The 22,213-nt window shown below is 34.0% G+C and overlaps 1 protein-coding gene and 1 long non-coding RNA gene across 2 annotated transcripts; one reads left to right on the top strand and one right to left on the bottom strand.

Annotated features, from left to right (window-relative positions):
• Positions 1-17,618: 17,618 nt before the first annotated feature.
• On the bottom strand, positions 17,619-21,473 carry LOC135121841 (SWI/SNF-related matrix-associated actin-dependent regulator of chromatin subfamily A containing DEAD/H box 1-like; the record flags this gene model as incomplete). The annotated part of the gene is given in 25 exon segments (XM_064046122.1): positions 17,619-17,731; positions 17,783-17,897; positions 17,969-18,083; positions 18,135-18,202; positions 18,255-18,300; positions 18,352-18,424; positions 18,477-18,569; positions 18,627-18,722; positions 18,780-18,898; positions 18,953-19,058; positions 19,121-19,239; positions 19,294-19,423; positions 19,480-19,677; positions 19,680-19,747; positions 19,796-19,855; positions 19,904-20,006; positions 20,060-20,121; positions 20,360-20,418; positions 20,474-20,536; positions 20,598-20,698; positions 20,761-20,906; positions 20,955-21,005; positions 21,065-21,141; positions 21,354-21,407; positions 21,460-21,473. Coding segments are annotated over 25 exon segments (2,214 nt in total), but the record flags the coding sequence as incomplete, so codon positions are not given.
• A 407-nt stretch (positions 21,474-21,880) lies between these two features.
• On the top strand, positions 21,881-22,213 carry LOC135121836 (uncharacterized). The gene is made up of 3 exons (XR_010279138.1): positions 21,881-21,925; positions 22,043-22,093; positions 22,166-22,213. It is a non-coding gene; the product is annotated as an uncharacterized LOC135121836 (long non-coding RNA).

Below are 22,213 nucleotides of genomic sequence, written 5' to 3'. Positions count from 1 at the left end.
ATTCGAGAAGAGCTTAAAGCTGAGACCGTTCAGCTTAACTATGTTCCAACAGAATATAACCCCGACGTATTAACGAAAGTGATTCCTTCCGCAAGCTTTCAATGTGTGTACCTAAATCATTCTAATGTATATTTGCCAATATTAAGGCGCCTTTCTTTAGCTCTTCTTTGAGTTCCCTTTCAAGCTTTTATTAATAATACTCTTGCCTGCGCACAGCTTTAACTTGATTGCGCCTAAACTCCAATCTTGTTCTATCTTTTAGTTTGTGTTTTCCCTTCATATTAGCTCGCCTTTTGTTTCAACTATATTACCTACCCTTACCTGTCAAAAAGTTATACCGTGGGCGCTTTCTTGCTTCAAAAGAACTTTACGATCTTAGGACCATAACATTTCACAATTGTTCTCAAGACGAAATTTTGCAATATTGGAGATCACTGCGTATGCTTTTTAGATAATAAACCCAGGTTTTAGAGGCTTAGACCACCAGCGGAAGTATAGTTGCTTCATATCACAAAAGCTTGTTTATTAATGGCAGTTACTTTTCCTGCATATTAGAGGGTGCAAAAACGGCCAAGTTTTGACTGATTTTTTTGGCAAAGTAAAAATTTGAGTATAGCTAAGTCTGTCGTCTATTACCACCCCAAGGTATTTAAGTCTGCTTACTACGAGGTATAGCGGTTTGGTTTTTGGGAGACTTAGATTTGGAAGAGGCCCTAATTCGCGTAATAATCATATAGCAATTTTTAATGACGTTAATTATTATCTCCATGTCAAGTTTTATCTCTTGAGCACTCACAAAAGAATCGCCTGTTTACAAACACCAGCCAGACGACGCTTATACTAATTTATAAGCGGTCACCTGTGTAGTATATTTAAATTTAAGTGCCTTTTGACACATAGTACATGTAGATAGAAAAAGGTTAGAGGGACAATTAAAAACCTTAGGGTACGTTTACCTTAGGATTTTTAATAAGACTTAAATGTATATCCCCTTGCGGTTAAGATTTTGTTAGTAACGTATGGAAGTACTACCGCAATTAAGTAGAAGGAGAACTGGCAACAATCATCTTCAAACCAGACTGTCATGTCGAATATTTCATGTAAGCTTAACTATTTGGTGGGCGGTGAAGTAAATTTTGCGAAAAACCAAAGTGAAGACTTGGTTCTCTCTAGTTATTTATTAAAAAATAAAATATTATCTATATATAATAGGTTGAAAATCTCTGGAAGGTGCTGTAATAAAGTGTTAATCCTTAATATATTATTATTGGGAGAATATTAAGTGAGGATCAAAGAAAATTTATGCGATGTGGCCCTATAGTCAACCGCACTTTTCTATTATAGTGACTGCAGGTTAACTATAGGCGGAGGAATTTTGCCACACTAACTTAAACTTTGAATAAAGCGGATATTTTACACTATTAAAAATAGACACTATATAATTTGTCGTGCTCTGGTAATATTTTTTCCCAACACCTAAAATTTGACAAACAAGGCGAATAGAATCCCGAACCAAGTTATATTTAGCTCAGAATGAGTAATAAAATTTAACTAATATTTTTTATATTGATTACAATAAAACTTTTACTTAATTTATAATATATATGTTGTTTAGTTAACAAATTTAATTTTATTTACAGACTTTTTGGCAGTTTTTTTCTTGCTCAAGATTATTATTATCTTATCTCTTCTTTGGCGGCATAAAACAGTTCTTAGCGATACTTTAATTTTTGATACAAAAGATGTCTTTTTACACTGTAAAGAGAGTCATTTAGTTATAACTGGTAAAAATAATTAGTTCTAGTCCATAAATATATGGGTAACTATTTTGCAACTTGAACATCTATTAATTCTCATTTTTACAGTATTAAATATTAAATAAAGTAACTTTACGTTACTAAGATTTTCGTATTAATGGTGACTACAACTAAGTGCTTTATATTAATAATTGGTAGTTAAAATTATTTTTTACAGCGACTTATAGTTAAACTTCGATATTTTTACCCGGTATCAAGGCAAGAGCTATATGTATCTTAAATAAATTCTATATTTGTAGGCTTTTACCTGTAAATTACTGTGATATAACTTCAGTGTACTAGGCGTATTTGACGACACTGCAATCAGTTCTGAAGTAATGTGTCTCCTTTCTTCCTTGCTAACTTCATTTTCTATTCGAGTTACGTAAACAAAATTTAACTTATTGCTGTATATATAAAAAATAAATAACCTATGGGATCAACATGTAGGTTTATACTACAATTTAAATCTCCAAACTGGTATTTTATGTTATGAATTCCTTCTGTTGTAATTTTTTTCTGCGAAGGGCTTAACTTAAAAGGGCAAACATCTTCCACCAACGCTTTTAAGTGGGAAATAGAAACGTAACCTGAAGGGTTTAACTTCAAACTTTTGTTTACTGTGGGACAAATTATAACAGGTGTTTTAATTGAAAAAATTGTTAAGTTAAAAGGTTTTCCATTAAAAACAACAGATTTGTATAAGACATAAAGTGTATTTGAACGTGGTGAGTCCTTTTTATTTCGGCATTGTAGGCTTTGGTTAAATATTTGGAGCAAGCCGTCATCAATTTTCTTAATTAAAAATGAAAAGAAGTAATTAGAAGTATTTAACGTTGCCTTTTGGATGTCTTTTTCGGAGTTAAGCAGAAATTGGAAATCACTACGGATCCTTGGAAAATCATCACAGAGACAATTATCTGACCTAGGTCTTTCTATTGCTAATATGAAATTTAATGTAAAAATTAATGCACTTATAACCGTAAGCATCTTCATTAACTTGTTAAATTTTTTACTCGTAATACAGAAAATTAATAACTTAAGAGTTATGAGTAAAGCTTTATGGTTAGGATGTTGATAAAATGTAAAGGTCATTCTATAATTAATCTTATTATATCCTTAATAATAAGATAGTATACCGCGTAGATAATTTGTTTATAAGGTATAATCTTATTAAAAATTTAAAATATAGTAGTTTACCTTTTTTTTAAAAGATTAAATCTCATCTATATAAAACTCAAACATTTAAATTAAACATTTTTTTTGTATAATAACTAAAGTACGCATAATTTACCATCTTTCTTTCTTTACCCAAACCTATCATTATTTAAAGATGTTACCATGTCGATTCTGTTACCAAAACGACATGGAAATCAAATTTAAGTGTGGTTAAAGATGGTGAAAAAAGGACAGCATCGACTAGTGATAACCAAACAAACTTCCAAACTTTATAAAAAAGGTGAAAAAAAATCCAAAATTATATAATACTTTGTTGCTTAAATATCTTATAAGTTATTTAACTATTTAAACTAAAATTTTAAAATACTTTACACATGTATGTATTCGTTTTTCCTGGAGCCCGGCTTGGTATTTTTGCTACCCTTCAGTCAGTTTTTAATTTTAAATTAAAATTTTAGCTCTAATGATGACCTAAAGAAGATAATTATGCACTAAAAAGTTTTTAATGAGATAATTACAATATACATATGCCCTACCTACATAAAAACAATTTTTTTAAATTTACTTTAATTACAACCTATAAATTTGCCCAAAGATAATCTAAATAAATTAAAAATTAATATATAATATAGTTATTTTTAAGGATACCGCTTCGATGTCACAACATTGAGTATACATTGTTCTTAAACCTTTTTATCAATCGAAGGTTTTCTGATTTCGTGATTTCCCACCTTTACAAAGAGATCTAAATTACTCACTCATCGGATAGTAAATGGAAAAAGGTTTTAATCTTGCTTACCTTAATTATTTGAATCTACCAATACATATAACATAAACGCTCGCGAATAAGAAAGCAAGGCCTAACTTTTTACACAACTAGAAGAAAAATAGTTGATGGCAATGCATGGGTTTTTCAGAGCTAGGGCCGGCATAATAGCGTTAGCCCTACCCTAGCAGAGTTTGAAAAACTTTCTTATTATAACACCAGCGAGTTATGTAAGGCTCGATGAAGTCTAATAACGTCTTGGTTATAAACTTCTTCGAAAAAACTAAGTACTAGTGAGTTGCCTAAAAGAGTTAGAGAAAAATTAAACTTGATGGTGGAGTAGGAGCACTGTGAAATACTTTGACTTTTATCACCAAACTAACTAAAGGAACTAAGACCGCAGCAAGTACTTGTCGATCACAAGAGATTGAAAATTCATAAAGGTCTAATGAGGACATCGCTTAATAATAAAATTTGTTAAAAATCCGTTAACTTATATACTGGTATCGAAATTTTCGTATATAATAGTAGCTGAATCAGGTAAATTGCTGATTTTATGCAATAAATTGTTACGTTGAACTATAATCTCCCAAATCATTAAGTACACTAAAAGCAAGAAACAAAGAATCAATCTTATTAATAATCGACGTACCACTTTAAAAAGGTCTAATATACATCGTAATTATAACAAAGTAGTTACACCTGTTAAATAATTCTACTTAGGGTTATGTGCAAGCGTGGCTTTTCGATAATAAATATCTTCTTAATGTTAACACCATTAAATACTAAGAATACATGCTTTAAATACACAGTTTTTAGGTGGTCTCGTATACCTACTAATAAAGGTTAATAATGTAGACCTCTCCACCAGGTAGTGCGGGATAGAGAAGAGGGAGGACTTTTTTTACGGTTTCTTATAGATTTTTACTCACTAAAACAGGGAGCACTAGTAAAAAAAATTCCTTTATGTCAATTATTATGCAAAACTAATAATTTAGTGAAATTATGCGTGAAATTTCTTTTCAACATGAAATCTGGTATCCTTTTGTTGATTCTAAAACCTTATCAAATAATAATTTCTTACTTTAAAATAATATTTATGAGTGAAGCTGAAAAACAATACAATGCGTGGCGAGGAGCTCAGGTGATTATGTCTCAACACTTTTTCTTTGTTTTTTGGTGAAAGGTGAGGAATCTTACTTGCTCGGTTGAGCATGTTTGATGTTCTTTGGGGCAATAGGAATGAGTGTAAACAAGCCTCAACATGCTAAATAAGTTTATGACCTTAGCTTTGTTTAAGCCCCTCAGATTACCACATGCATCCTATTGTTATTGTGCTAGAATTTAGCTTCTGTATTATGTCTCCAAGAGATGTGTCATTTCTCCGGACAACTTTTGTTTTAGTTGTTGAACACATGGTTAAACTCAGCAAAGAAACATAAGTAGGTTTATTTCCTATTCCAGTTTAAAACTTAAGGATCACGAAATACCTTGGCATTCTCCTAAGGCGTGTAAAAGGTGCCAGGGAAACCTTTGTGGATGGTTTAAGGGTAAGAAAAACTTACTTCGTTTTAACAATTTAAATATGGGAACTGAACAGCAAAACCACACGACTGATAGTTATTTCTGCTGAGTAGATGTGAAAGACTCTAATACAAAATATAAAAAGAGAAAATATCATTTTCAACCTTAACTCAGCTATTAATTTAGTGTTTATAGCTCTGAAACTCCAGTTCTCCTCCTACTTTCCAATTTGGATGATATAAAGAGTGATTCGGAGCGGAACTATTACCACCGCAGGATGGATCCAGCTCCAAATTTTCTGTTGATGAGAGACCCAATCTTTTTGCTTCCCCTGGAATATAATTCTCGTGGTACAGGCACCGAGATAAATAATGCATTCGGATTTCCCCCAAAGAAGGGAATTTCATTCTTTGTAAGAAGTTCAGGGACTTACGCTTTGAAATTTTATCGTGTTTTCAGTGAGTAGTCTAAAACAACCTCAGTAGTCTTACTAAATAAAGGAAATACATTTGCATCTCTTTCGGTGCATTTGGAAGAAAACTCCAACGATTTAATTATGATTTTTTGAAAGAGTCAACTATCAAAAATATTAATAAATGATTAGTAGAGATTTCAAACAGATTAACCATGTTGTTAGGCCAGTAGGCAGATTATACAAAACATACCTGTTTCTTACGCAGGTGGAACAACCGCTTTAGAAACCTCCATTGGACTAAAACTTATTGGCCACTTCGAGATAAAAAAATCACCGTGGAAAATAATGTAATTAATATGATCTTCATTCCACTCGTTAAAGTTTAATTACCTTTTTTAATTATAATAGGGCTCATAGAGCAGTTTGTACTGCCAAAAAATGGAAAATATTTCACATATTTGTGTTCGAAGTTCGCAATACTATCTGAAGCCAAGCTGAAAGAGGAATTTTTAGTTGGTTCGGCATACGAAAACTGTTAATTAATAACCTCTTTTTAAAAACAATAGGGATAAAAAAAAAAAAAGTTGGGGACTCCTTTAAAGACATAGAGCACAAGTTTTCAAGGAATACTGAAGATCCTCTCTGCAAAACCAATGTTCAACGCATGTTACTTGCATATAAAGCTCAAGGTCGCAAGATGAGCTCAAAAGTTCATTTCTTACACTCCATTGTCGATTATTTCCCGAAATTTTGGAAGCTTATATGGAAGATCAGGGCGAAAGATTTCACCTGGATGTCCGTGATATTGAAAGACTCTACGAAATGGATGTGAATATGCTAGCTGACTACTGCCGGATGCTCAAGCAGGAAACGGTAAATGGAAGACGGTGTGTTCGGAGGAGCATTAAGAGGGGGGAAAAAAATGTTTTCACTAGCAAAAAGAGTTAACAATGAATGTCAACATACCATGAAGGGATTGTTTGTTTGTTATGATAAATAATGTTTAGTTTAATGTAATAAAATTAATGATTTTTTTAATCGTTGTCATGACTTTTATTGTAAACCCTATTATTTTGCAAAAACCGAACGTGATAGGGGGATTGGAGGTTTTTTTTAAACTCAGCATTCTAGAAAACATAAAAAAATATTCCAAGGAGCTTAAAAAAAATATTTATTTTTGCAGACCTTTGTATCTTATCCGTCAGAATGAGTGGTAGAATACTTCCATTAACTTAACACGCAGTAAAAACAAAAGTTGGCGCAAGTTGGGAATATAATTTTAAGAACAATGCCAACTCAGATTATAATTATTTTGGACAAAATAAAGATGCTGCTGAATTGACAACCGCAAGCTTGCTCCCCACATTATATTTGTATCTATTATTTTAATCATAAAAAAACGACACCCTATTTACTTTGGGCTTCATCAGTTACCTTGAATATTTTACTGAACCGCTATAAGACTACAAATTGGAGGGCGTAAAGCGGTGTGCGTTACAATAGCGACCTCTCTGCGTAAATCACATTTACCTGAGGAAGATGAATACCTCCTCAACTTAAGTAGACAACAAAATCTTCAGAGACCCGAAGATAAACGATATCTTAACAAACTTGCCAAAAAAGAGTCAAAAAATACCTCAAGTTGCGCAATGTAACTAGGAATCGAAACTAGCCGAGCTCAAAAAAGTTTTGATTATTAAATAACGCAAGAAACCTGAAATTCCGCTTCATTAGAAGGAGGCCTATTATTTCATGACCACAAAGTTAAGCGTATGTTTTTGTGCAAACTTTATTTATTTTACTGCCTAATTACAAAAGAAGTAGCTGCTGCAACAGGATATAGCGCTATTAGCGTTAACCATCCGCGAAATGTAACTAACGAATGCAATGCACCGACACGAAATAAGTGATACTTATAATAAACTTCCCTTGTACCAAAGAAGCGACAGGTGCTGCGTCGTAAAGGACGACTTGCTTGGATGGTTGCAAAAGCGTTTAAAGGCATGGCACGCTATGCTCACAATTAAACTATCACCTGTACCTGAGGACATCTTATGTCATAGTATAATAAGCTAGCTTTCTCAAACAAAACTGGCTAAGGGTGTCTCACATGGCTCGCTGCTACCCTCCATTCTTATTTGCTTTATATATATCGCACTTACTCAGACCTGCGAAAACCTACACAGTTCTGTCAGTTTCCGGATGATACGGCATTGTTTACGCCTGCTTCAAATCTCCTTCTCTAACTTTAAAACACGTGCATATGTATCTTTCTGTACTCGAGGTTTGGTTTGATCAGTGGCACATTACAATTAACCCAACTAAGAGCAATGCCTTATTTGTATCGAAGGGGAGCGTAACACAAAAGCAGCTATTGTTTTTTTATCACGCTCTAAGGCCAATCAGCCCCCTAGCAGGAGGAAGTCAGATATTTGGATGTTTGGGTTGACAAGAAATTTTGGTGGTGCTATCACGCCAAATACCTAGTTAACAAAGCGAAGTTAGCTATAAAAGAACTTTATTTTCTCTTGTGCAAAAAGAGTTCTTTCTCACTGAGTAACAACCTTAAGCTATATTTTTAAATTATTTGGCCGACTTCGACTCATGCCACAGTAGTATGGTCGTATGATAGAAAACTGAAATATAAAGCGACTTCAAGCGATTTAAAAATCGACTGTTGCGAATAATTACAGGTGTCTATGGATAGTTGCTCTTAATATTGTAAACCCAAGGTTAGCAAAAGTGAAAAGGCAGGTGCTAAATTCACTGTTTTCTTAGAGGATGGCTTACCGTCAACGTCGTATATGGACGATGTGGAATTATACCTTGATGAACGACTTTTTTTTTAAGCTTCAAACCTGTTGCAGTGAAAGGCTATTAACCTTAAACTCGTTCAGAACGAAGCTTGCGCTGGATATGCTGGCGCTGCCTGTGTAAATTGTCAATTCTTAAAGGCAAGGAAACAAATCTAGTGAAATTTTGATTGAAGTCTTTACGAAACTAGCTAAGTTATACATACACGTTGCGCCCTTTAACCGCTAAGTGCGTCAGAAGGTTCTCGGTTGTAAGAGTTACATGATGAGCGGCGAGGCTAACACTATACTCGTAACCAGAGTCATTTGTATAGTTAGACTAAAGTAATTTTAGTTTGGCTCATTAACTGAACTGACCAAAATAGACATGTATAAATGTGATAAAATGTGATATAGTGTGTGCTTCCATGTACCTTTGTTGGTGTGTAGTAGTATGCACTGTGTCTATTAGTGTTAGTACCCAGCATATATATATATATATATATGCGTTGCGGTTCCCATTCCCGGAGTGCTCACTTACATCGTGAACTGTTTTTATAAACATTTCCTGAATAATTTCACTCTTAATTGTCCCAACGATTTATTTGTGTTCAAGGGTAACCTATGATGCAGGGGCTTAAGCTCGTTGTAGGAGACCACGACACCATCTCACCGCTTTAACAATTTCAAAACGAAAAAAGAGTCTTTTTTTAAATTAGAAATCAGATACAGCAGTATTTTAGGCCCTCTTCTAATTTTGACCTGACTGTAATATGTCAACTTTATAAATAAATAAACAAATTAAACAATCGCGATTTTGCGTTGTACTTTTGTCCCTTATGTCTTTTGTATTTAGTTGCATAGACCCCAGTCTTTTTAGTTGAAATGGTCTTAAATTTAAAAGATTAATTGCCTTGATCTATAGGGCTAAAGCCTTAAGAGCAAAAATTAACAAAGGTGGTTGTCCTTCGTCACATTTTCGCCTGTAAGTTCGAATAAAGTTAAGCTTCATGAAATTTTAATATTTTAAAAAGAGGCACTCAGGATTGTAGTACTCTTCACTTCGTGTATCCTTCAACACCCACATTACTGTATATAACGTTAAAGCATTCGGCATGAAATAAAATTTCCTCCTTTAATCTTTTTACGTCTTGTTTTATGCGTTTAAGTTAGAGTCTTTTCATTCACAACTTATATAATATTATTCTCGTGAGATAACGTCAATAAATTTTAGGAAGCTACTAAGTTTAAATTATGACGACACTTATTTCATAACAGCGGTCATTTTACTTGAGGTTTCAAGCGCAAATTAATTTGCTTTATGCAAAAAAATATTATACTCAACATAACAGTTGGTAAAACATTTATAATTTTTTACCTATTAACAATTATAGCTATATTTATAATAACTGTTCTAAAGAAAACTTTTTAGTACAAAACGAGGAGCAAAAGTGTTGTTGTAGTCCCTCAAAATACTCTTTCTGTTTTCTTGTACATGGTACATATTTTCAAAAATAGCTACAACTTCAGTAAACGTGAAGCTTAGCAAAAACTGCTTACGCAGGGCGATCAGTTTTTAGTCAATTGTTCTCTGCTCTTATCCGAAAGCCCAAAAGGAAAGGGAGATGGCCTTTTCACCTTCTTAAGCTTGATGGGAAAGAGTGGGGGCACATTATGCTAACAGCCAAAATCCTCCTCCCAAATTTACAATCCAAGTTGCCGAATTTTCTTACCTACATTGTTCTAACAACTAGAGACCTTCACCTTTGAGACCTGCTGCGGTTATGAGTACGACCAAACACAACACCTGTAAGACATAATTAACTAAAAAAAAATGCCAATACTTTTCCACTCTTTTTTTTTTAATTTTTTGTTGGCACTTCAACACTCTCCTTTTCCTAGCTTGTCACGGACCATCAAGAGTGTACAGACGGCCCCCGCTTGTATCTTTGAACAATATCTGCAACCAACTTAAGCACAGTTTAATGAACTCTCAAAAAAAAGTTCCTCAACTAATAGTTCTTGTCCTCTGAGATATACCTCGCATTTTTCTATCTTCCTGCCTTGCACAAATTATTTAAAAAAATTAAAATTAGCGGGGATTATAAGAGTTTAAACAACCAGCAGTACCCAAGTATAAGCACATACCGCCTTAATAAGTCTAAAGTAGCACTATTTACAAGTAATAAACTAATGACTGCGGAAATTAATATGTCGTGCGCCAAGTTTAAGTTTAATTCAAAGTGAAATTAGGTGTTTCCACCAAGTTATAGTTTAATATGAATTTTTTTAGAAAAAAAGTGAAGTGAACCAAAAAAATGTTCAAAAGAACACCAATTTTTTTATTAGTAAATGAGCAGTAGTCTTTAATACTTATATTAAAATTCTAAAACTTAGAAAGTTTATATAGAAGAACATGTAATTCATGAAATTAAGTTATTATCCGTTGATTGTAGGGAACTTTTATACATCGGATTTATGTTCGCTTCCCATGCTCGGAAGTCTTCATTAGGGGAGGCAGCCCTTAAACTATTTAGATTTTTAATTCTATTCCTCATTATTAAGGCGCCTCCCACTAATGCAGATAGGAAAACCACTGCTCCTGCAGTTGCTAATCCTATAGTTAGAATACGATTGGTCCCTGTGCTTTCAGTTTTTTCAGCGGTTGTAAAAAGGTCGTTAGCTAAAGTTTCCACAACTGCAAAATTCTTCTGTGTAGCTGTTGCAATCGGTGTAGAGGGCTTCAGAGCCTCCCGTTTAAGTTCACTGTCGTTAACAACGCTTATTGTGGGAGAATTAAGTCCTTGTGAGCTGCTATTTTCAACCCCCAGTCTATTCTCTAAGTGGTAACTGTCACAATTTTCTGAGTCGGAAACCCCACATTTTGGTTCAATATTATCATGTTTTTCGTTATTAAGTTTTAATGAGTCATGCTTGTCTTGCTCGATCATGTTAACGAGTAATGAATTAGCGGAATTTTTCTCTTTAGGAGAAAATATAGAAACATTATTTTTACTTTTAAGAGGTAGCGATGCTGGAAGAGAAGCCCTAGCCTCACTTTTTAAGGTATTTTCGGTTGTTTCTGGAAAGTTCACGTAATCAGTGCTGTTTAATAATAAAGATTCCATGGAACCAGAAAAACCTGTATCTTCATTTTTTGAGGCATTCTCCCCTAATGACTGGCTAACGTCATTAGGTATATCATTATGATAGGGAGTTCCTTCGGTAGGATTTGCATCCCCCTGTTGAGATAAGACAAAAAGTTCATTTTCGCGAGCAGGTAAAATAGCATTCCTTTCCTTAATTCCTCCTTTTACTGGGTCACAAACTTCAGTTAGTATATTAGATAAAATTAATCCTTCCGTCTCGCGTGCATCTACTAGATCAGGTGAGCTATTAACATTCAGCGAAATGTTATTTAAATATTTTTTAGGTAAAGATGTATTGCAGCCTTTAGTAAATAAACGCTCAAAAATCTGTTCCTCATTAACAGCTTCGCTATTTTCTTGTAAAGAAAAGGTGGCATCGAAGGATGAGTTAAAGAGGATGGGTGACTCTTGAGTAGGTGTATCTAGAGGATTATTATCTATACTGTTTAACCCTGCTTCATTAAAGTCCAAATGGAATTCTTTTTTACTTGTCTCATTAAAAGAAAGCGTGGAATCGTATTGTTTTTGGTTAATGGTCTCTTCTTTAGTAATATCCTCCACTTTGTCTGATTGCTCTTTTGCAGATGTGTTTTCGCTTTCCTTTTTACTATGTAGTGGTTCAAAAATAACCTTATTGTCTATGTTTTTGATGTTATTGTTAGAATCCACTACGCTACTTTTAATACCTCCTTCTATAGGTAAAGTTAGCTTACTTTTATTTTGACTAAGTTTTTCATGCCTGTAATTAATGATGGTTTCTGACGTAACATTTAATAAACTTGAAGTGTTTTCTCTATTAGTAGACACAGCACTAATTTGAGAAGTATTAGTAACAATTGCATTTTTTAACTTTGTTTTTTTTGGTACTAGCTGCTTAGTTGTCCCTCGGTATGAACTTTCAGGGTCAATTTCCTTAGTATATTTATATAAACTGTTCAGATCATCATTTGGATGTTTAGGATCAAAAAAATTTTGTAGAGGATTGGCCTCATGTTTAAATTTTTCCCATCCATCCTTATCTTTAATAGCTGTGGCGGTACAAGGAACTTCTTTCTCAAGAGGATAGCATCTTTGACCATATATTCGAGGAGCTTTTATAACTTTTCTTCTCCAAACTTGATCTTCAAATACCTCATTATCAGCTATTGTACACTCGCTCCAGGGCGTCCGAGATGTCATATCACAATCTATATTGCAAATTTTATCTAAAAAATTTACAAGTTGTCCGTCCATTTCTTCAGAAGAGGAAGCGCTAAATATTAATTTTTTGTCTCCTGTTATTTCTTCCAAACCCTGTTTCCAAACGTTTCCAATACCAAAAGCAACAATAATAAAAGGATTTACCATTTCTCGTAGCTTAGAAGTTACACCTGCTACTTCATCTTCTCCAATATCTGCTGATGTTCCATCACTTATCACTATTAGCATTTTGAGTGCGTTTTCACGTTTGGGCGACCTTTTCCCAAACAGGGTATCATTAACTGCTCTTAATGTTTTACCAAGGAATGTGGTTTGAATTGAATCGTATTCTGTGTACTCAACCCTTTGAAGAAGATTTTTAAATTTTTGGTTATCGTAGGACGATCTTTTTTTAAAGGTGTTCGAAATATTATAGTCATAATTAAAGGCAACAATTGTAGCACGCGTTTGATTTTTACTGAGGGGAAGTATATCAACAATTCTGAAAATATATTCTTTTACAAGTTTAATGCGTTCTTTGGCGACAGTAACGTTGTCAACCCACTTTCCTTCTTCGTAAGAATGGGCAATGGAGGAACTTTTGTCGATAATAAAGGCTACATCAGCTATTAGCTTACATTCTTTTTCGGGTTGAAGGTGAACCCTAGATAACAAAAATGAGAGACTTAACAAGAAAAAAGCCAATATCATCTTCTATATACACTGCGGCTGTAATCTATTTTCCTTAAATAATAATCAATTTTTTGCATCACTATTGTTTAATGACGTTGGGTTGGATCCATCATTCTATTGTAGTTAAAAATTTTTATCCCTCGCATTCATTTCATTTTTTTTTACCCAGTCAGAGTCCATATTTAAAAGTTAAAAAAAAAAAAAATTATTTAGATGTAGGTGATAAAAGTATTATAATTTTATTAAATATAATTGCCTGGCTCACTAAATATAAAGTAAAAAGAGAAAAAATTGTTAAGTACTAGTAACCGGAAAATAGTGAGTGATGTGTACTTAAAAAAAATTGTAGTTGTCCATTAGTAAAAAATAATTTTTTTTTGAGTTTAGACTTAATTTATTACACTTAAATGTAAACGTATAGAGCTTTATTGGTTATATCAAATAATTTTTTTATCATTATGCATTACGTATATCATTTAACCTTCACTTTGTTCTAAATAACGAAGATCTAAAGAATAGTGGTTCTTAAAAAATTAAAAACGTTTGTTACTTTAAATGTGTATCAAAGAATAATTATTAATTAACGGAATTTTTTGTTGGTTATTTAAACTTATACGCAACTTTGGGTGAAGAGGAGTTTAGATGTTAAGTTAGTCGTTTACTTAATTTCTCCTGCGATTTAGAAGTGGTGTTTTAAAATATGATTTAATTTTTGATATATTAATTATTAGAGGACATTTAATTAGTTTATCATAGCTTAACTAATTTTCAAATTCTTGTTAAAACAATTAGTTAAACCTAATGATCATAAAATAGTCCACTAACTTGGAAAAAGTTATGTTTAAAGTGGTCAGCTCACGTGTGGTCCATATATTTTATATTTAAATGCACAGTCTTCGCATTAGTATATAATAGACCAAGGAAACGAGCACTCCCTACACTCATTTTCTCCTTACCTTTTATAATATTTCTAATGAATTAACAACTAAGTTTCATGAGGTCCTTTTTTAAAGTATAGCTTATTATATAAAATAATAATACTGAAGTTGGTTAAAGATTTGATAAATTGAAGCAGTCTACCTTTTTAGTAGTGATGCTACAGGATTAATACCTGTAAAGAGAAGGCAGGGTATTTTATAAGCAGCAGAGATATTAAAACTTTTAAGTAATAACAAAAACAGAATTATTGTAAAAAACTTATATGGCAATAACATAGAAATTTAAACAAAACTATACTAAATTGTGGGAGTAGAAAAAGATTAACTAAGCTTTATTAAGAATAAACACAATAAAACCTCTTTATCATAAGCGAGGTGAAGTTAGGTTATAAAACAGTGCTCACGTACTCACATCTAAGGGCTCTAAAATATTAAATGATAAAAGCTGGAAAGGTACCGAGGTACATGAAGACACCTAGTATTTTATTAAAAACAACAGAACAGTAAATTTAAGCATATCTCTTAAGGTTTTCACAAAGGTAATAAGAATATTTCCTTCGTAACTTAAAACAAAAAAATTGGTGGATGGTAGGCGATTCAGCTATAATAATCATTCGCAACTAAGGATTTTACATGGCCGGATTAAGACAGGGGCCACTTGAAGCAGAATGTCCGAATCGAATCACCGCTAGATCAAAATCATTTTGGAGGAAGTCGTTAATTCAGTCATACCTTAAGAAGTAACAATAGATAACAAGTTCAGGTTAATAAGAGTTCCACCGATAATAAAGCTTTGATAGCTCGATTCTCAACGTTGCAACCAATGCATTTTCTATATCGTCCTTATTATATTTGCGGTTTTAGCAAGTAAACAGCAACTTAAGGCTTGCTACCTAAAGTAAGGATCTGACCCTGTTATTTACTTTATAATAAAGCGGTCTTTAAGTTCCCTTTTTATATACTGTTCCCAGTTTCTAAGTTCTATTTTTATTTCCAGCTCTTGGTTTTTAATTCCTTTCTTGTCTGAGCACAGCTTTATTTGTTCACTTTTATGTTCGATTACCTCAGCTTACTATTTTCAGAGAACCTTACGATCCAGGGGTCATAACAGTAACTACTCCTGGCTGAGAGATAAATAAGAGGAACTAATAATGATTATCACCAAAAATCTTCACCAAAATACAACTCAGGTTTGCGAAGTTTAAGTAACTTTTATGATAATAACAGAATTTTCTTTAATGTTTTGATAAAACTATACTTAAGTGACCACACGTAGCAACTAAACTAAACGTTGGATTCTTTTCAAAACATTAATATCTATATATTTTTTAAATTAGATTTTACTAATTGATGCTTTATATATTCGTCAACTGACATATACAGCTCTACACAGCATCAACTTGTAAATCTAATTTTAAAAAAATATAGAGACATAAATGTAAAGAAAATGGCCCGGAAGCTCGCCTTAACTGGGCAAAGGTTAACATTACTAACCACGACATGAGAGGTGGCAAGACTCATTTGATTAGTGGGGGCTGGTTAGTTATTTTATAACTTCAATTTTGTTTTGATACCAATTAGTAAATTTGCGACCGTTATATAATAATTTTAATTCTTTTCCATTATGGTTTTTTTAAAAAGAAACCTCCAAAAGTTCTTTATTATGTTTATTAAATGCAACCTCAATAACAATCTAATATTGTTAACATAAATAAAATCGACGGGGAGACCTTGTGGAGGCAGTCCACTTCTCAGTACGTAGAAAAAACAATCCTAACGCATGTTGATTACAATATTCCTTTAAAAAAATGGCAATTCAGGTTTTAACTAGTTAGGGCAAGATAATCTAAAATGCTGTCAGATTAAACACTGCAAGGTTATTTCCAAAATTATTTGCATACTTATATAAATATAACTATGTTTTTTGAGTTGTATTTTTACCTGCTAAGAAGTCAACAAGGCTATAATACACTTGGCAAAAAAACATTACTATCCGCTTGACAATCGCTAAATATGAAATAATGGTTGTAATATAATATAGATGATAATATATCATAATACACTACGGAGGGCTTATCTGTAATCCAACTTTGTACTACTTCGTCATTTTCACCATCCATTGCGATTAACAAAAATAATGGGTTTTTATATTTAACTCAAATTCTCAAAAAAGTACTTAAGAATAATAAATGCATTAAAGTTTACAAATAAGAGGTAATCACAAGCAAAGTTAACAACTGACACAATTAAATTACCAGTACCCAAAAAACAGGTTTTCATTAAGTGTACAAAAAATATAATATTTTTTTGTTAAAATTTTTTTTGCAGATGCCCAGTTTTATCGAGTGCAAAACTATTTAGTCGGGGCATGGGGCGCAAGGCCCATCGTGTTACTTCTCTCAAAAAAATTATTTTTTTGTACCGAGGAGTTGGGAGGAATATCGAATACGGACTCACGCCTCTGTTTAAGCTAATGGAAAACTTCTAAAAACATCTATTAAGAGGGGTCCACTATAGGACCGATGCTCACCTTTTATTAACGTTAATAGACTTTAATCCTTTCTGATAGCTTTATTGACAAGTTCTACATGAATTCTATACTTAATCCTTGGCCTTTTTAAGAGAAAACTGTGGTTTATATGGTAAAAAAGAAAGCTTTTATTGTAATAAAAATCTCTCGCATCCCAATTTTTTGCTTACATTTTTAAAAAGCCAAGCATCTTATTTAATACCCAGATGATAACGAGATTAAAAGGTTTTTGTGGCTATGCTTGGTGGAGAGCGTCAGATAGGGTAATGTATAAGTATACTAATGTTTAACTATTTCATCTTAACTAGTCTTTCCAAATCCTAGAGAGTCATGTAAATAAGGTTCAATTTATCTATTAAACATACCTACTGAGCAAAGCTTTAAACCTGCAAATTTTTATTTTCTCGAAAAATATTACAAGTAAACAATATGGATTAGCATACAAACAGTGGCTGGCCCACCTCTTCATCAGTGAAATAGTAAAGCAGTAATGAGAAATATTATATAAGGCAACGGTGAGGTTTTGAGTAATTGTATAAAAATTATATTAAAAGAAATCCGTTGTCAATTAACTTGAATATAAACAATATCACAATTTTTCTTAATAGTACAACATTTTAAAACTGAGTAATAAATCTTTTTGTATAAAAATTTAATATTCAGCTAAAAAATTATTGTTTAAAAATTTGAGCTCAAGCAAAACGTCTGGCACCACGAGCGCGAGAAGGCGTCTGTACACAAGCCAGCCTCACAAATTCCTTAAGTTCGTTCTAACAAGAGGGGGTGCGTACAAATAATAATAAAAAGGCTCGGAGTCGAACCTCGTTGGAGTAACACTGCTTCATTTTAGACTCGAGAGCGAGTTTCGTAGCGGCCCGCTCGTGGATGATGCTCTCCACCGTGTTTTTGCTAATAAGCTTAATGATCTTCACTGGCCTACAGAGAGCAAAGGAACAATGAGGGAGCGTGGCAACGCCCGTAAGCATGGCCTCTTGGGCTCCACTAACTTGTCCTGGCCGACACGATGGACACGACTGCATGCCTGCGCATCGTTGTGAGGGTTGAAGTCGAGGTCATGCAGAATCACCACGTTGGCGGCGGTGATGTTCAGTCCGACGCCCCCTGTGCGGTGACGCTAAGATAGGTGCAAAAAGGAAACGCAGCAAGCCCGACCCGCCTTAGTGGAGGCCAGCAAGACGAAGATGTCCAAATCTTCGAAGAAGCTGTCAAGGAGCTTTTGTCTAATTCATAAGATGCTTAACAAAAGGAAAACCTAAAAAAAAAAAGCTCTGCCTCTCCTCCACGGCTGTGTTTCCGTCAAGACGTAGGAATTTCATCTCTGCGAAGAACTAAATAGCAAAATCCGCTTGATTATAAAAGTAGAAGGAACCTCTCTCCTTCAAGTAGTACTCGAGTATATCGAGCATCATTGTAAACTGCGAGAAAATAATCACGCGATCATTCTCAAAACAGAAATATTAATAAACTTTATAAGCAAAATAAAAGATAAGAAACCTGCTGCTTAAAAACAGGAAGTGTTTCTTCCAGGTATGAAAATTTTCCAGAGTCGAATAAAACATGCGCATCCAATTTGAAGGCGTCCAGCGCCTATAAGATCCAAAGGATCAAAAAAAAGAACACGAGCCAGCCGAGAAGCAGTTGAACACTCCAATTAGAGCAGAGGCTGTGCAGCTCAAAGTCAGTCATCACTTCCATGTCTTCTGTTACAAGCGCGGCGTCACTTTCTTTATATTCATTGTGCTACAATAGTACATGTGCTCAACGGTCCCATAAACATAATACGCGGATTTTATCGACCTTCTGCAGAGCGATAGCCATGTGTCTCAGTTTGTCTGAGGAATAATTATGCCGGTGCAGAAGCGGGTGGTTAGCTGCTTTTCGCAGCTGCATTAAAATATTATTCACGTTGCCTCGCTCTAAAAAAATGTTTTAAAAAAGGAGAAGCGCGTTTCCATGACTTTTTTATTCACCATCCCTTCTGGCATACTCTATTAGGCTGTAGTACAGTTGCTCCTGGCTAGCTGACATATCGCACAGAATCACCGTTTCAGTTTTTTCGGGCAAATCGTTCAAAACCTTAAAAAAGAAAAAAAGACTTGTGTTGTATGTAAGCACAGTGCATGAGATATTTAGCAAACGTCTTCTTTGCGTCTTCTGAGAACAAATGGGCGCATGATTGTCCGGGCTCGCTGTACCAGATCCAGCTCTTCTTCCAGACCCTCTTCGGTATTCTTGCCGCTCGAGTAAGCCGCGCTGCCTTGACGGAAGGAAAATATAAGCACAAGAGGCGTTCTTTTAAAAAAAGGAATACCTGAAAACAACGAAGTAATCTTCTCGGACTCATCTCCGAAAAGATCGGGAACAACAAAGTAAAGCAAAGACACGAGCTCGAGCAAATTGTTCTGCAGCGGAGTTCCAGTTAAGAGGATTCTGCAGGCGCTCTATATTGAAGCTTTAAACATGTGGATCGAATAACCAACAATAAGAATGTTGAGACCTCCATTTTGAAGAGCCGGCGGAATCGCATGGTGCTCATATTCTTCAGAAGATGGCCCTCGTCAAAAATCACACATAGAAATTTCTTCTTTTTCAAAAAGGGATAATTATGTTTAGACAAACAAGCATTGTATCTATAAAAAAAAAAGAAATGAAGCAGCGACGGCCGAAAATGCAGCAGCGTAAGGCAACCCACGTTGTGATGACGAGCACACTTTCTTTCGAAGATTCGACCTTTTTTTCGGTCTCTTGACGTTCCTTTAAACTTCCTATTCCATAAAGAATTATTTTTTTGATAAAAAAATACAAGTACTCACCGAAGAGCGGCAGAACGCAGATCCCTGTGCACCACTTGTGAGCTTCGCGCATCCAATTATCTTTGAAGCGGTGAAATATACAAGGATATTAAACAGTAAAAACCAAACCGGCAGTAGAGGGGGGGACGACCACCAGATGCAGGACGGGTGCTCCTTGCTCACGCGTTACGGTGCTTAAAAAGGAAAGCGCCTGCACCGTCTTTCCCAGTCCCTTTCTCATATGTGACAGAGAAGGACTAACAAGAGCAGCAAAAAAAAATGGACCATTTCATCGGCAAGAATTCCACCCGCTTTACTTCTGTAAAGCAAATACATCCAGTTAACTCCTAAAAGTTGTAAGAGCAGGAAAAATTAAATCAAAAATTTACACCGGTAAAGTAGAAAATATTACACAAAACTCTAACTACAACCCATTAATCTTTCTTTGGGATTTACAAGGCTATTATATTAATTAACTAAAGTATGATATACACAGCAGTGAAATATCAATTAACCTAAGGCACTATACGTGTGCCCACTATTTAAGCGTTAAATAAGATTTACTTTGTTAATAAAATTAATTACCCGAAACTTGATAAGGTTTAAGTACATTTCCTGTGCGACCTTTGTACTGCTGGAACCTCCTATGACAATAAAAAACTTATAAAGAAATAAAAATAATATCGAGAAAAAAAGTACGTTGGAAATTCGCACGTTAATTGTTTGAGTTCGTTTTTCATCTTTTCTGAAGTTTTTATACATCTAAAAAAAAATTAGTTAAAAAAATCAAACACAAATTTGCCGATCGGAAGAATTGTTCAACCTCCTGATGACGAGATCCACCGCAGAAAGACTCGCAAGAAGTTCGTTATAGCTCTTAACGAGGCCTTCAGAAACACCTTTAGTTTCTTCCAGTTTACTAATCTTATGTATATAAGCCATAAAAACTACAAAAGAACTATACGCAAGAAAGAGTAATAACAAACAAGATCATCATAGTTCTTAAAAGGACGAAGGCTTATTATAAGACGGGCTCGCTTTTCTGAGCAAGACGGGAGCCGACGTAAAAGAGCCTCGGAAGAGCTTTGAAAAAAAGACACAACCTTCTCTTCGTTGCTTTGGATGCCAGACCCTTTCGTACAGCATAATAATAATATAAAATTCAAAAAAGTTAATGTACAACGAATCCAGGAAGAGCTATGAACAGCAATCTCATTGGATCCTAGAGCATCTTTTATTTTTTTTAAATAAAGTTATAAACTTTACATTGGTAAGAAAAAAGGCAATTACCCTCTTTAGCTTCCGGATCAAGGTTTAAAAGGAAGGTGACCGCTTTTTCTATGCTCCCTTTTTCATACAATATTTTTCTAATGTACTTTTTAGTAAACTGTGGAAACATGTCTACAAGATGTTGAACTTCTAGGGAGAGTTCTTTTTTACTTTTAAAATCTAAAGTAAAGTCTTCAAGACGGAAAACTCTATCTTTAATAAAGTTTGTACTAGAATCTCTAAACTTCTTAGAGCTGTCAACAAGTCGAGTGTTTAAGGCAGTGCAGCTGTTATAGCTGGCTGTTTCTACCTCAAAGCAGTCTGAAACAGAGTCGGAGTCAATAACTTGATAACTTCTCTTGGCCTTAAGAAGTAATAGTAAACTATTTAATACAGTAAACGAGCAATATTACAACTTCTGGTTCCCCGTTTAATAATCTCGCCTTAACTGGGTAAGTAAAAAGATCATGATCGCTTTCGCTTGAAAAGGATTCTCTATCTATATTAAGATGGCACTTAGTTAAATTCTGGCTCCACATATGTCCCTTTTTGCGACTATAACAAAGGAATAAAAAAACAGTTTAATATTAACTGTTCAAAAATAAACTTTATTTTTTCCGGAGTTTCCGGAATAACTTCATCGCCTTCCTCTATTATAACTCTGCAATTTTTTCTTTTCATTACATACAACGTTAACCTGAGGCCTTAAAATAAGCATTCTTTATATAAATAGCTAAGTTGGGCATCTGGCAGTATTACTAAAGTCACACATGAGGTTTACAGTAAATTTTTAAAAAGTGAGGTTCGCTCAGCCTTAAGAAAGTTGACCGCCGATGTGCCAAAGCGAAGTGTGAGGTCCTTAGTGAGCTTTTAGGATGCTAGGTGAGCTTTTGTACCGCTTCATATCTCGCTCGTTATTAAAACTTTTCGAGTGTTTATAGTATTTGATAATTTTTTATAAGACTTAATATATTTAATAAGAATTTATTAACTTATTAGTACGAACTTGCCTTGCTTCTAATTTTATGTTAAAATCTGCACTTAAGACAAGTACTAGCAGGGCCCATACTTTCCTTATTCCCAACTCATACCCAAGTTATTTTAATCTTTCTTTATAAATAGCAAGGATCTCTTCTTGTTGTAGTTTGTACATAACTCGTGGTTACCTTG

The sequence above is a fragment of the Zophobas morio genome, unplaced genomic scaffold, assembly GCF_036711695.1.
Source record: "Zophobas morio isolate AGI-343-1 ecotype UQ-CSIRO unplaced genomic scaffold, CSIRO_AGI_Zmor_V1 ptg000737l, whole genome shotgun sequence".
NCBI lineage: Eukaryota > Metazoa > Arthropoda > Insecta > Coleoptera > Tenebrionidae > Zophobas > Zophobas morio.
The sequence above is the reverse complement of the archived record's forward strand: the minus strand, read 5'-3'. Positions and strand labels throughout refer to the sequence as shown.